Genomic DNA, 14,989 nt, shown 5'->3' with positions numbered 1-14,989 from the left:
TAACTCTCTCCACTTGAACCTGAGCTATAAACTCTGGATTAGAAACCACCATCAATCAGAAACATACAATAAAAATATATAAATCATGATAAATATCAATAGTGTGCTTCAGTTAAAGAGAAAAATGGGCAGTTGCTTCAGCATAAATGATTTCACTTAGTTTTCATGCCAAAAAAATAATAAAAAAAGAATCAATTTTTCCATTTTCTCATGTGAAAACTTGATTCTTTTCTTTGATTCATGATGAAAAACTAAAAATATGTGACATTTTAGGGATTTGGTTCATTATAACAGGCGTTAATCAATAATTAAACTAATCTTTGGTATCATTGATTATGGTAAAATTCAATGTGAACAGTCATGTATGTTTTGGCATTGTGTTTGTCAGAGGTAATATATTAAAAAGATCAATATACTTTGAAATATTATTATTGATATTTACACCATGTTATAAAGAAAGAGTAGTTGTGTGTACATCCCCATCTTTTATTTGAAACTCTATAGAAAGCAAATAAAAAACTTTATTGTAAATACATAAAAAGCAACATTTTGACCCGATTTCTGTTCATATTATGATGAAATAAGAACAAAAAACGTTCCAGGTTTGAAGTGTTGAGAGTTAAATCCTCCTCTGTCCTCCTCCGTCTTTTCTCTCAAGAGTTTCTCCTCTTGTCCTCCGTGGTCCATGCAGTTGAACTCAACAATAAGAACAACATTAATTACAGTAATTAACACCTAAAGATGATTAATTAGTCGGTGACTCGTCTCGAAGCGTCTTCAGCTCATAGTGACGTAGCAACAAAAACATCAACTCGTCAGCATGATCGAGAGCTTCTGTAGGAGTCGTTAGTCGTCATTCTAGTGTGTCGCTGCTCTGTGCTTCTGTGTGTGTGTCATCATCTGTGTCATCGCTAATAAAAATAAAACTACGGTGTCAAAGAGAGGACACTTTTCTTTCTTTTTTCTTTCTTTTTTTTTTTTAAAGGGCGACAGGATTCATTCATGTAGGATGACGGGTTTTAAACTGAGGGACAGAAGTGAAGTGTGAACATCATGATGCATCCAGCCTGTTTGACCTGCTGTATATCTCTGTATATAGATGTTAATGGTGGGGGGGGGGGTGGGAGGGGTGTGTGTGTGTGTGTGTTTGGGATTTAAAGAGCATTATTATTATTATTATTATGTGACAATATGGGAACTGAACTGAACTAGTCTCTTCTTCTTTATCTCCTTCTCCTTCTTCTCGGCTCCTGCTACTAATCTTCTTCTTGTTCTTCTGCGTGTCCTCCTGTCCTGTTTGTGCATCCGACAGTTTGTCTTTCTTAACTTCTAATAAAACCTAAACTCTTTGCTCACCTCAACCTGTGGCCTGTTGCTCTTTTTGTGTGCTCCCTCTCTTCTCCGTGTGTGTGTGTGTGTGTGAGCTTTTAAACCTTCAGACCTCTCAGCAGCAGCGCTCCATGTATACGGACAGAGGACAAAAAGCGACACAAAATGAAACTAAACGTATAGAAATTAATTAATGAATATGTTTTTCAGATTTCAGGATTTTTACATTTACTGGTAGTTATATATTTGTTTATGTCTGTGTTTATGTATTTATTATTATTTATAAGACCTGTCAATCTTAATATGATGAAATGCAAATTCCCATGACAACACCACTACATGTGCTCATATAAAAACACAACTGATTGACAGCCGCACTGCTATGTATTTACTCATTTTTTGTGTTTCTGCATCTATTTTATTATTATTAATACTTACTTCTATATATCTGCAGTTTGTTTATCACTTTATTTTATGTTAGAGGTTTCATAATCAAAGCTCACAAAGTTTCAACATATGAACAAAAATATTCAAACTGCATATTTGACCCTGAAGGATTAAACACCACTCGTCATTTTGAGTCGTACTGTAGCATTGATCCTTCAGAAGCTTCAACTGAGACTGAAAGTTACTTTTTTTTTTTTAAATGTCATTAAATCAAATCTTAAATTAAGTTTATATTGCACTACATACTGTATCATGTTTCATGTGGTTGAGATGAGCCAAGATTTGAGCAGAAACAAAAACCAACCACTGGCAAAAACACAGATTAAAGTCAAATTTGAATAAATTAAATATTGTCTGAAGGGGCAAAAATAAGTGCATGGAAGTAAAAAGCTGCCCAAAAGTGCAATATTATGAGATAAAACGAATAAAAACAAAGAAAAGAACTATCCCCAGGTAACACAGGGTCACATAGTTTCAGTGTGTGAGGTCGGTAGATGAAGGTGTGAACAGTCCTTTACTAAACAGATGAAACTAAATAAAGTTAAATCATCTTCATCTGTTGTTTTAAAGCTTCTGAATGTGGAAGAACATAAACGAGCTGCATCACTGCATCGTGTGTGCACATGAGATGCTGCACGACAGATTGTGTATTTCTCTATGCACTGTACATCTATGAGTGTGGCTGTGTGGATGCGTGTGAGCATTAGCTTTTGACCAGTGTTGCCTTAAAGGGATAGTTCAACATTTTGGCAAATTGGCCCATTGCCATAATCCCTATAGTCATAGCAGTAGGTTCGTTACCTTTAATTGTCGGTGCAAGCTGTTTTTAGAACGGCGGAGCAGAGCCGTGAGCTGCTCAGAGCTACGCTACGGAGGCTAAAGGAATTTCTTGGTTTCCCTCATCAAACTCATCAAATACACAATCCCAAAACTCCAAAACCCTTTCGTGGACAAGTTGTGACCTGCACATTCACCACGCTATGAGATTATAATGGAACGTTACGAAACGGAGCCGTTTTCGAGGTAAATACAGGGTAAATACAGAGTCTGATTGCTGAAAAACTGTCCCTGAAGGCAACGCGCATCAGCGGTTTTGCATGAATATCCCTCTAAAACAGCTCTGTCTCGTAACGTTGTGTTATTATCTCATAGTGTGGTGAATGTGCAGGTCACAACTTGTCTACGACAGCGTTTTTGAGTTGTTGGATTGTGTATTTGATGAGTTTGATGAGGGAAACCAAGAAATTCCCTTAGCAGCTCACGGCTCTGCTCCACCGTTCTAAAAATAGCTTGCACCGACAATTAAAGGTAACCAACCTACTGCTATGACTATAGGGATTATGGCAATGGCCAATTTGCCAAAATGTTGAACTATCCCTTTAATTAAAACACACACAAACACAAGTATCATGGCAGATTTCACTGACTTCACTGACTTGGTTTTTGTTATAAAAACCTCCGAGTGTGTAACCAACCGTGTGGCGTTTCCCATCAGGACGGCTCGGGCTCTCTGAAGAGAAGTGGCTCCTTCAGTAAACTCCGAGCCTCCATCCGCCGCAGCAGCGAGAAGCTCGTCCGCAAACTGAAAGGCGGCGGCGGCTCGTCACGTGACAGTGAACCTAAGAACCCTGGGTAATTATCCCCCTTCACCCCCACCTGCACCTCCACCTGACTGACTGACCACCCGCTTTATGCACTGGAGGAATCTAACCAAAAAACTAAAGAAGGGATCGCTCTACTTTGCTGGTGGTGAAGTGGTTAAATAACTCTGACGCTGTTTGCACATGAGATGATCGAGGGAGCTTTTACGTCTGGCCTTTTTCCCCCCTACCCCCCCCCATTGCATGAGTTCACCTTCCTCACTCACATTATTACCACTGTACAGTGTTTTTATATTTAAATGTCATCAGAGTTCAGTTTGGTCGACAGTGACGGAAACAGCTGCTGCAGCAAAAAGGTTTCTCTGAGGTTTCAATCTTCATGAAGGTGGAAAATTAAAGGAGAAAAGTCTAAATGTTCCAGGAATAAGATGAAAATTCATAAACAAAAGGTTAAGTATCTTTGGAAGTAGTCTTTATAATAAAAAGTCATGATTTCTTAAAAATCTAAAATAACTGCTGTTTACAAGGAAAATAATACATTTAAACAAAAGAAGCAATGTTTTAAGAAAACAATAAATATTGAGGGAAAAGTAAATGTCAATATTTTCATGTTCAGGTAAAAATTATATAAAAAAATTTCAAAAACGATTTAAAATTAATTTTATTATTTTGACATTATTATTTTCTTTCAAGAAAACATCAATATTAAGAAAAAAAATATTTTAAGAAAAAAAAAAATATTTTGATAAAATAAGCTGGATATGTAAAATAAATATACATTTAGGGGAAAAATGTAAGAAAATGAATTGGAATATTTTGAGAGATAATTTTTAAATTTTTGACAAGATTTTAATATTTTCAAAAAAAAGAAAAGATATCAATACTTTTAAGAAGAAATATAGTATTTTGACCAAAAAAAGTTATATTTTGAGGCGAAAGTAGAATAATACATTGAGAGGAAGAAATGTAAGAAATTTCATTGTAATATTTTGAGAAATGATTTTTTTATTTTGACAAAAAGTTGTAATATTTTCTCCAAAAAAGTAAAAAGATGACAATATTTTTAAGAAGAAATAAAATACCTTGACAAAAAGGTAAAATCTTAGGGAAAAAAAGTAGAAAATACAATGTCAAAATGTAGCATCTTGAATTTTTATATTTTGGAAAACAAAATGACATGTTAAGACAAGAATGTGGAATATTTTAAAGAAAATATATGACAAAAATGTGACGATTAAAAACGATTAAAAGAAGACGTGATATTTTGTGAAAAGATAATTTCTTGTGTGAAAAATTGTTATTGTCCCCTGAAAACAGTCTTGAAAGAAACATGTTTTCTGTCAGAGTAAATGAACTTTAAGCTGCAGTTTTTCCTCAAATAATATTTCCACTTTATTCCTGAAAGCTGAAACCAAACCTGAACATGATTAAAGAGAAAACCAAAGGAAACTCACTGAACGAAGTGTTGATGAAATGGGAAAAACAAAACAAACCCAACTCACAAACTAATGTCTGATGCCTTTAAAAAGCCTTCTGCTTGGTTATTTTTTTGTTTTCACCGCTCATAGTTTCATTTATTTATTTTGTGCATTTTGTGGCTTTGGACTATTTATTTCAAAGAGTTTGAAATATAGTTCAGTTTTATTCAGCTTTTTGATTTTATTTTATCTTTTTTTTTTTTCTTTTTCTTTCTCTTGTGGGGGTTTTATTCTGAAAAACCAACCGACCATCCTGTCTGCATGGCTGTTCCTGTTTTTGGGATTTTATGCTGTGATGAATTTTTATTTATGAATAAATTTTTTCATTTGAATTGTCACTTTGCATGCCTCGTCTGTGTGCTGAGTCACTGGTTTCCTGTTTTCTCTCTCTCTCTGCGGCTTTTCTCTCTGTGACTCTTCATTTGGGTGATGGATATGATGATGTCACTCTGTCTTCATCACTATCATCATCATCGTCGTCACCACTGATTGGCTCTCAGTGACGTGAAATGTCCATTTTAACAAGGTGTTAAGTGCAGTGCTTCTTTTAAAAGGGCCTTTCTTTTATTATCTAATCTTCTTTTTCTTTTTTTTTGGCTTTAATTTGATAGTTCAGTTTGACAGGAAGTGCAATTACATGCATCAATTGCCCCCAAACAGCTTTAAACTGGATTTAGTTCAGTTTTTCTTTTCTTACAGTTGCTTCATCCCACCAGCAAATGGAGCCAGATTGAGCTTCAGATAAAATTTGACATTATTATTAAATAATAATAAAAATCAGCTCCAGTTAAATTAAATTAAATCATATTTTTGTACTTCTTAATCATTTAATAGTGCTATTTTAAATCCATAACATTTAATAAATGGATTATAACACATTGCAACTGCAGCGATAGGAAAATGTTTAAACGTTTATTACTTTTATAAAGACGCATCAGTTTACAACTGCACTACAGTGTTATTTAGTGTTTATACAGTAGATGATGTTGATGAAGCACTGATAATCTGTAAATTTATAATAAAATCTGCCAGAAACTTTATTATTATATACCGGTAGCTGAGTTACAACATTGATCTGTTAATTAATCACCTCGTTAGTGCAGAACTTGTGTTTTTGTTGCATGGTTTTATCGAGTGCGCTGAACTGAGTAGACGAAAACAATGTGTTTTTACCAGATGTTGAAATTTACTGACATGACAATTATAAGTTTCCACCACATCAACACTATCAAGCTTTTTAAACACTTTTTTTTGTAAATGCTGAACCCATCATTGATTAAGAATGAAAATACAACAGAAGATCTTAATACTTTCAGACTTAAACATGTATAACTGTGATGTTAAAGCTTAACAGTGTGTAGTAAGTGTTACCATAACTCCCACCACAGTCTAATCCATCACCTGTCACTAATAAGAGGTTTTAAGATGTGAATAATAACTTCATTAATGTTGAATAATGAACTTTCTCATGCTTCATGCCTCAGTTATTGATTATAGGTTGATGGAGAACAATGAAATCGATTTAGAATCAAATCTACACAGCAGCAGAGATGATGACAAGTGTAAAGTTATAGAAGTTTTTACAACAATTTGCTAAAATTGACACTGTCATTCATAAATATCTTCTGCACCAGCGGCTCAGTTTCCAGGAGGTCAAAGGTAAAACGATCCAATAAAATGAAGAATTAAAGAGCTAAAAAAAAACTGAAACATGAAGCAGGAGAATCAATAAAAAAAAACATCAAACAAATAAAAAAAACAACTTTTTACATTTCATCTGTTCAACCTCACAAACAGGAAGTGAAACTAACTCGTCATCTGTGTCTTTAACCAACATACAAACACACACTGTGGCTAAACTCCTCACACCTGACTCTCCACCCCCCGACCCCTGACCTTTGACCTCTCACCCCCCCCCTGACCCCTCCCCCTCCCTGCATGTCACTGCTCTGGGTGCAGCATGAAGCGAGCCAGCTCTCTGGGGGTTCTTAACGTGCAGCCGGACAAACCTGCGAGTGACCACTACCAAGTAAGAAGAAGCCCAGAGCCTCAGCCGAGTGTCGAGGCGCCGGGTCCAGAAAGTGTCTGTTGCACAGGGTCAAAGGTCAAACGAGCACCTGCTTTAACGTGTTAGAGATTTTAATTTTAGCTTTTAGAAAGAAAATCAATGAATTAAAACAAAAAAATATTTGTCACTGATACACAGAAAAACCATATTTATTTTTAAAGCGATAGTTCAACATTTTGGCAAATTGGCCCATTGCCATAATCCCTATAGTCATAGCAGTAGGTTCGTTACCTTTAATTGTCGGTGCAAGCTACTTTTAGAACGGCGGAGCAGAGTGGTGAGCTGCTCAGAGCTATGCTACGGAGGCTCATGGGATTTCTTGGTTTCCCTCATCAAACTCATCAAATACACAATCCAACAACTCCACAACGCTCTGGTGGACAAGTTGTGAGCTGCACATTCACCACACTATGAGATAATAACAGAACGTTACCAGACAGAGTTGTTTTAGAGGGAAATTCATGCAAAACTACTGATGCGCGTTGCCTTCAGGGACAGTTTTTCATCAAGCAGTCTCTGAATTTCCCTCTAAAACAACTCTGTTTGGTAACGTTGTGTTATTATCTCATAGCGTGGTGAATGTGCAGGTCACAACTTGTCCACCAGAGCGTTGTGGAGTTGTTGGATTGTGTATTTGATGAGTCTGATGAGGGAAACCAAGAAATCCCATGAGCCTCCGTAGCGTAGCTCTGAGCAGCTCACGGCTTCTAAAAATAGCTTGCACCGACAATTAAAGGTAACAAACCTACTCGCTAAAACTCTAGGGATTATGGCAATGGGCCAATTTGCCAAAATGTTGAACTATCCCTTTAAATTACAGACATAGAACTGTTTCAATCAGTCAACAGGTTATTAATAGCCACTTTTATAATCAATTCATCTTCACATTTTAAGTTAAAAATACAAAACGACATGTTGCAGTTTCTTTAATTGTGAGAATCTTTTTTGCTTTTCTGTGTCAGATATTAAAGTAAATTTAATAAGATTTACAATTTTAAGACCATTTTTTTTTTTTTTTTAATATTTATCAACAATTTGTAAACTGAATAATCAGGTTTGATTATTATTTATTCTGTCAAGAGTGCAGTTTTAATTTTACATTCGAAAAGTTATTTTATTATTTTGAAAATTAAGAAAAATTGAAAAATGTTTTTTCTTTTGTTTGTTTGTTTTTTACAGTGAATTGAGCTCAAAGTTGAGACATTGATAAAAACACCTTGTTTCTATTTTTATATTTTAATTCCCGATAAAACAGACCTTTTTGTTCAGATACTTTTGGACCCGGTGTCCTCATGTCTTTGTCTCATGTCTCCTGCTGCTCTGTTTACTAGTTGTGTGTTGGATTTATTACTAATTATCCAGTAAAACCATCAATGTGACTCAAACTAACTTCACACCATCATTAGTCTCACTAATCAACACAAATTTGTTTGGATTTTCTTTTGATTTACTTACTTTTTTACAATCAACACAGTCTCCTTAGACCTACTATCTGGTTTGGTTGGAGTTGTAATGCTGGATAGATCCTCACAGTGACGGATTATATGGATGGTCAAATAAATATTTGTTTTATTATTATGTTATTTTATTATTTTGATGTGTATTTATTGAGAAAAGGAGCAATATTTTTTCTTGGATAAGTCAAAAAGTGGTTAAAACTCTCCAAAACCAACTCAAAAGGAGGTCACACCATCCAACCTGGCAACACAGAAGCCTTGATCTCAGAAACCTTCAAAATAAAAGTCATATTAAAAGATAATTAGCGTTTTTTTACAATCTGGGCCTTATTTCTAGCATAAAATACGATCATTTACTCACCCAGATAACTTTGGTGTCATTACAAGTCGTTCCGGCGAAATTAGCTCCAGCCGAGAGCCGCGTATATCCGTATAATGCGAGAACACGCAATGCAGCCTCTAAATAACACATTATCCGCCACGTTCATTTCACCAATATTTAGTTCTGATAGGCTAGTGCTATTCCCCTCTGAGTCCGGGGTTAGCTGTTATCAACATCCGGGGTCTGTAGGTTGACCTACTGACCTCTGATCTGGATGATGTCATCTCTGAGCGCCGCCCAGCTCATTCTGATAATAATCATTCTGCTTCGGCATTCGGGTCCATTTTTATCTCAACTAGCCGGAGCTTTAGTGAGTCCAGGTTGTGGAGAGGAAGCCTGTGGAAGCTGAACTTCATCCAGCTGCTCATTTTGTTCTGACAAGTCAGAAACACACAGAAACGAACCGTAGCATTAGCGGTAGCAACAAACCACGGAGATGACATCATCCAGGTCAGAGGTCAGTAGGTCAACCTACAGACCCCGGATGTTGATAACAGCTAACCCCGGACTCAGAGGGGAATAGCACTAGCCTATCAGAACTAAATATTGGTGAAATGAAGGAGTTTCTTTACAGATAATGTGTTATTTAGAGGCTGCATTCTGTTGCCCCGTGTACTCACATTATACGGATATACGCGGCTCTCGAGTAAATGATCGTATTTTATGCTAGAAATAAGGTCCAGATTGTAAAAAAAAACGCTAATTACCCTTTAATCACACCCCCTGTGTTTATTTTTTAACTAAATAATAAACCACCTCTCAGTTTTTTTTTTATCTGGTTTCCTTCCGCTCCATTTTTCCATTTTCTTACAGGAACGAAATAATCGTCTGATGAAGAGTCGCGACCTGAGCGCCAGCCACACCGACCTGGCGCGTTGAAGGTTGTTTTCGACCGATCGTCTGATGAGGAAACGGACGGACGACGGACGGACGGACGGAGGCCCGAGAGAGGTCAAACAGAGGTCACGACGAGGATCTACGACTTCCCCGTCCAGACTCTAGACTCCGCCCCCTCGCTGTAAATAGCTCCGCCCCCTCATCATCATCATCACCACCGAGTGCTCGCTGTACAGGTCCTAATCTTCCATTGCACTTTTAAAGGTTCAGGGGGGTTTTATAGTAGGATCATGAAAACATGACGTCATGCTGTGTGTGTGTGTGTGTGTGTGTGTGTTTGATGTGAATGTGTGTGAGTCTTTTCTGTGTTTAATTGTGTGTGTGTGTGTGTTTGTGTGTGTACTGTACGAGCTGTTTGTTATAGCTTATGCTGCGCTAGCGCTTGAAGGAAGGCAGATGATGCACAGATTTAAGTTTGTAAATGAAGTCGCTGGTTCAGTTAAACTCCAGTGAGTGAAGCCAAAGAGACAGAGTTCAAGTTTCAATAACAAACACATGAATGTTTAATAATAGAGTTTAAAGTCCCAGTATGTAACTTATTTGGCTTTTTATTAGCAAAAATCAAATATGTCTTTCATAAATACGTATTTCACTGAAGTGGAATCACACCTGCATACAGATGAAAGCTTTCTGGTTCCTTAGAATGAGTTGTTACAAGTCGTTACAAATACATAAGTGGGCGACGCACCGAACCGAGGCGGCCATGTTGCATCGCCATTTTTTTTTTACATCGAGTGGCATCGTGACCGTAGGTAACCACGGAAACTGAGCGGAGCTGTGGGCTCGGCCTGTTAAAACTGTCACCACTGTGTAGTGTGAGGAAGGACGGAGGCACTGGTGTTGCATTCAGGTGCAGTCAGGCAGACGGCCGTCGGCAAACCAACCGGATGTCATTTTACTCCACCAGAGAAAGACGGTAAAACAATACCACATCACCATGACAACATATTGTTTTGCCTCGTGCTGGCGGACCACTTGTTTACATAGACGCTTGTTTATCCTGTTACATGCAGCATCTGTTGTCTGTCTGACGTCTGCCCCATTTCACGTGAATGCAACATCAAGAATACGTTCAGATATGCAACCGCACCGCTAGATGGGGGGAATTCCTACATATTATACCATTAAAGCAGAAGTGAGTGATATATTTGTGTTAATATAAGTCTTAAATAGTTATATCTTCCGACAGCAATCACTTATATAGAGTGTTTGGACTGAAACACGGGTCTGTCAGTCACTCTGCTCTGCTCTGAGCCGAAGAGAAAACATTTATCGTATCCTACAGTTTTTATCCAATGAGGAGAGAGAACGGCATGCAGGGCTGTGTGTGCAGCCAAGGAACGCCGTGAATGTGGTGACGTAGCGACGAGGACTGTTATGGTGCGTTCAAGGAAACTCGTATTTTTCCGACCGTGAAGTGGTACCAGTTCGATCTGGTACGAGTTCACCGGTCGGAAGTTACGAGTGGCCGTTATAGTGACTTTCACCGGTAAAACAGGTCGGAAAAACACGAGTGGGTTGCCTGAAACGCTACAAAGTCGTAAGTTGTGACTTGAAGCTGTAATTTACGATTTCAAAAGCCTGCCTGGAACGCAGCATTAGCGAAAACGACCGGACCACTCACTTCTGCTTTAAATAAATTAAATTAAATTGCAAAAACAGTGGAGAAGACGACACAAAAAACTAAATTATGAACAGAAAGGACAGAACGGTGTAAAAAAAAAAAAAAGAAAGAGAGAGGACAAAAGACGAGACGAAACGCAGCAAAATGTCTTTGAGTTTTCCGACTGTTTGGCTTCACACTCTGAGGTTTCGGCTGCACCATGACGACGTTTCGGCCTCTAAGAAAAACATTGAAACAACTCAGAACGGGGTTTTTGAATCGTTTACAAAAATGTTTAAAACATTTTTTATATATATATATTAGTGGTTTATGATATTTACACATTTTATTCAGTGAGAAAATCTTTAATTGGATCGAAATCTGCCACATGTCAAACGCTTCCTGCTTTTAGGATTTCAGAATAAAACGTTCCGTCCTGTGTTGATTTTTTTTTTTGCTTGTAATGTATGAGGTTCTTATGTTTACATTTTGTTTTGTTTTTTTGGTTATTTTGTAAATGATGTTTGATTTTATTTCTTGTGCTTCCGCTGCTCTGAAGAGTTTTCTTTTTATACCTGTCCGTAAAAGGCTTGGAGAACAGAAGAGCAGGGTTTTTTTGTTTTGTTTTATTTTGTTTTTTCAAAATAAAAGAGGCGGGATCGTTTGCTGCGTTTACTGGCAGGTGAAGGCCGTCCGTCATTCTCAGGACCGAGGCTGTAGTTTCACACACTGAGTTAATATCACTCCACACTCAAACACACAAATTCCAGGTTTCTTTGTTTGTTTGTTTAATAAAACTCATGACAACACTTTACCATGCGAGTGAAGTCGAACCAGTCCAACCAAAAAACATCAAATTCTGAATTATTTAAATGAAGTTATCGTCATGCAGGATTATAAGAAGAGATTTAAGTTGAAAATGTAAAATATATATATTTGCTATCACCAAAATAAATGTTGCTGTGGTTAGATGTAGTTTAAATATAAACACTTTGAACTCATTAGATCCAAAGTCTTATTAAAACTGGAATTTATAAACGTACATGACTGGATCTAAAGCAAAAATGATAAAAAAAATGTTATAGTTGATTTTGTACATCACACTTTTTTATGTCATAAAATGAATCATGCTGCCTTAGAGTGGTTCCTTCTCCGGTGCCCGATTAATTAACCTTAATATTAAAGGGTTACGGCAACATTTTTTTTTTCGTGTCTTGCCTCACTCCCGAGTCCATGACCAGCAGATAGACACCATCCTTTCGACTGTGCGTGCAGTAACAAGGGAGATACGGGCAGAGCTGGCGCACCGCTAATTAGCTTAGCTCAAACACTGGAAGTGTATGGGTAGTGTTAGCCTGCCTCCTACCTGAGCTGAAATCAGCAGTCAGAAGCTGATTTCATTTTAGCTCTAAACTCTGTAAATATATCACTTTATCCACATTTCAAACATGTTTAGGTGAGAAAGTAGCCGTTTAGATCAGCAGCGTGTCGTTAATTTGTCTAAATACCAGCTGTTTACAGTTTTGTTCGGACGAATTCGGCGCTACTCAAGCTAGCGGTTGTGACCAACGCACTTCCGGTTACTTTCACAAAATAAAACACCCGTTGCCCTTTACATACAGAAAACCATGACGATAGAATTTGTGCTTTTACTTTGAAACAGGAAGCTAACCTACCCTCGATGTAGCTAGCTTGAACCAAAATAAAGCGTCTTTGCTTGAACCCTCCGTTTTGACCGATCTCGTCCCGTTACCGGCATCTGACCGCTCAAGATGCCTTACCGGAGAGTTTTGTCAGCTCTGAGACGAAGATCGGCCCGCCGGCTCCCGTTTAGAGTTGCTGAAGTTTCTCTGATGACTTTAGGTAGGAGGCAGGCTAACACTACCTATATACTTCCAGTGTTTGAGCTAAGCTAATTACGGGCGATACTGGCTCTCCCTTGTTACTGCACGCACAGTCGAAAGGATGGTGTCTATCTGCTGGTCATGGACTCGGGAGTGAGGCAAGACACGAAAAAAAAAAAGTTGGCGTATCCCTTTAAACAAACTTTCCCTTTTTTAAAAAAAACGCGCTCTAAATGCAATAACACAGTTTGAGTTTCAGCCTCATTAATCCACGATGAGCATGAAGAGCTGCACTGACACTGTGACAGTGAAACAACAACTTAATTTTTTATTTATTTCATTGTCAGACAGAAAAAAAGAGTCATCACAGTTGCAAATAATTAAAAAAACATGGATTTATCTTATGCACCAGTTACACAGCTGCTATAATATACATATGCATCACTACAGGCTGAAATTGTCTCTATGCAGAGGGTAGATGTGGAGCTGCACATTTATTTAAAACTTGCATAAATATATAAAAATGAACAAGCTTGTTAAATCAACATGCACTGCTGAGATTCAGTCTTTGATATAGATAAGGAAAAAAAACATCAAAGGGACGATTTACAGGCTGAATTTTTATTCCCTCGGTACCTCAACATTATAACATGATGATACCTGAGTTTATCTTTATATATTGAGAAATATAAATGTATTTTAATGAAGTAAAGACGCCGAAGTGCCGAAACAAAAAGCTATGCATGAACTTTGACAGAAATGTAAATGAGGTGCAGTTTATTCAATCAGGAACCACATGGATAATAGATAAGTAAAAATTAATAATAATGAACTTTAACATCATTATCCTGCATTTCCTCAGTAATTAAATCATTATAATGTAGAAGCTGTTTTCTGGAAACTGGAAATATGACTCGTTGAAATGTAAAATCCCACAGGTTGTTTTTATATCAATTAGTGACTGATGTGTTTGTTTTGGTTTGGTTTTTTTGATGATGAACGTGTCTGTTTTTGTTTTGTTTTGCAGGGCTGTGCAATAAGATTTTATTTCATGTTCCCCTCATTTATTTGACAAACTTACTCAACTTTACATTGTCAATGGATTAACATCTGAATAATGTAAAGGTTTTCATTCCAACACATTATTATACTGCACTTCCCACTAACTAAAGATCATTGTCTGTCAATCCCCAAATAAAAAAATAAATAATCATGAAGCCCTGAAATGTAGATATAAATATAAATGCTGAGTCATTTATTCCTCCTGTGCCTGCAATAATTTAGACATAGTGGTTTTTAAAAAAAATAGATGAATAAATATCTCTCTTTTTTTTCTTGTATAATGTTGATTTTTCTGACACTGGTGGAATTTACAGTGTGTTGAAGCTTCGTGTTGACTGTTGATCGGTCTGCTCATCAACCTGCTTCCTGCTTTTTAAAAAAATTAATGTTCTCTGTCTTTATTGTCTTAATGTAGAAGCTCCACAAAGTAACGAGGCACATAGTTGATAATTAATAATGTCTAAAGGTTTTAATGAACTGGGCAACAGCTTGGTAGCAACTGGCTAATTGCTTTTAGTTTGTTTTTTTAAGAAGATAAATTCAGTTACGATCATTAAATGTTAGTGAATTGACTTTTTGGCATGTTTTTGCTTCCGTACTTGTTCTGATTTAATCTAGTGGAAAAATTCATTCATGGTAAAATACAAATGCAAATGTTTATACATTTTAATAATGATTTAAACTGTATTTTTACATTCAGTTTGCTCATATAATTGTGTAATTGCATGAATAAATATATAAATATACACATATATGAATGAAACACTATTGCCCCAAACTGTTGCCCCGTTCATAGAGAAGGGAGAGAAACTCACATATCA

At 36.9% G+C, this 14,989-nt stretch overlaps 1 protein-coding gene across 2 annotated transcripts in view; it reads left to right on the top strand.

Annotated features, from left to right (window-relative positions):
* klc1a (kinesin light chain 1a) overlaps positions 1–10,283 on the top strand; it is a 75,394-nt gene extending 65,111 nt beyond the window's left edge. Inside the window, exons 14-16 of one of the 2 annotated variants that reach the window (XM_083998808.1) lie at positions 3,272–3,408; positions 6,815–6,884; positions 9,576–10,283. In XM_083998808.1, coding sequence (XP_083854934.1) covers positions 3,272–3,408; positions 6,815–6,884; positions 9,576–9,641 — 273 coding nt within the window. In that variant the 3' untranslated portion in view covers positions 9,642–10,283. The remainder of the gene's footprint in view (positions 1–3,271; positions 3,409–6,814; positions 6,885–9,575) is intronic. The other variant, XM_083998809.1, reaches the window with a different exon arrangement.
* The last annotated feature ends 4,706 nt before the right edge of the window (positions 10,284–14,989 follow it).

This window comes from Trachurus trachurus (genome assembly GCF_905171665.1).
Source record: "Trachurus trachurus genome assembly, chromosome: 22".
In the NCBI taxonomy this organism is placed as follows: Eukaryota; Metazoa; Chordata; class Actinopteri; order Carangiformes; family Carangidae; genus Trachurus; species Trachurus trachurus.
This window is presented reverse-complemented; position numbering and strand designations above follow the sequence as displayed.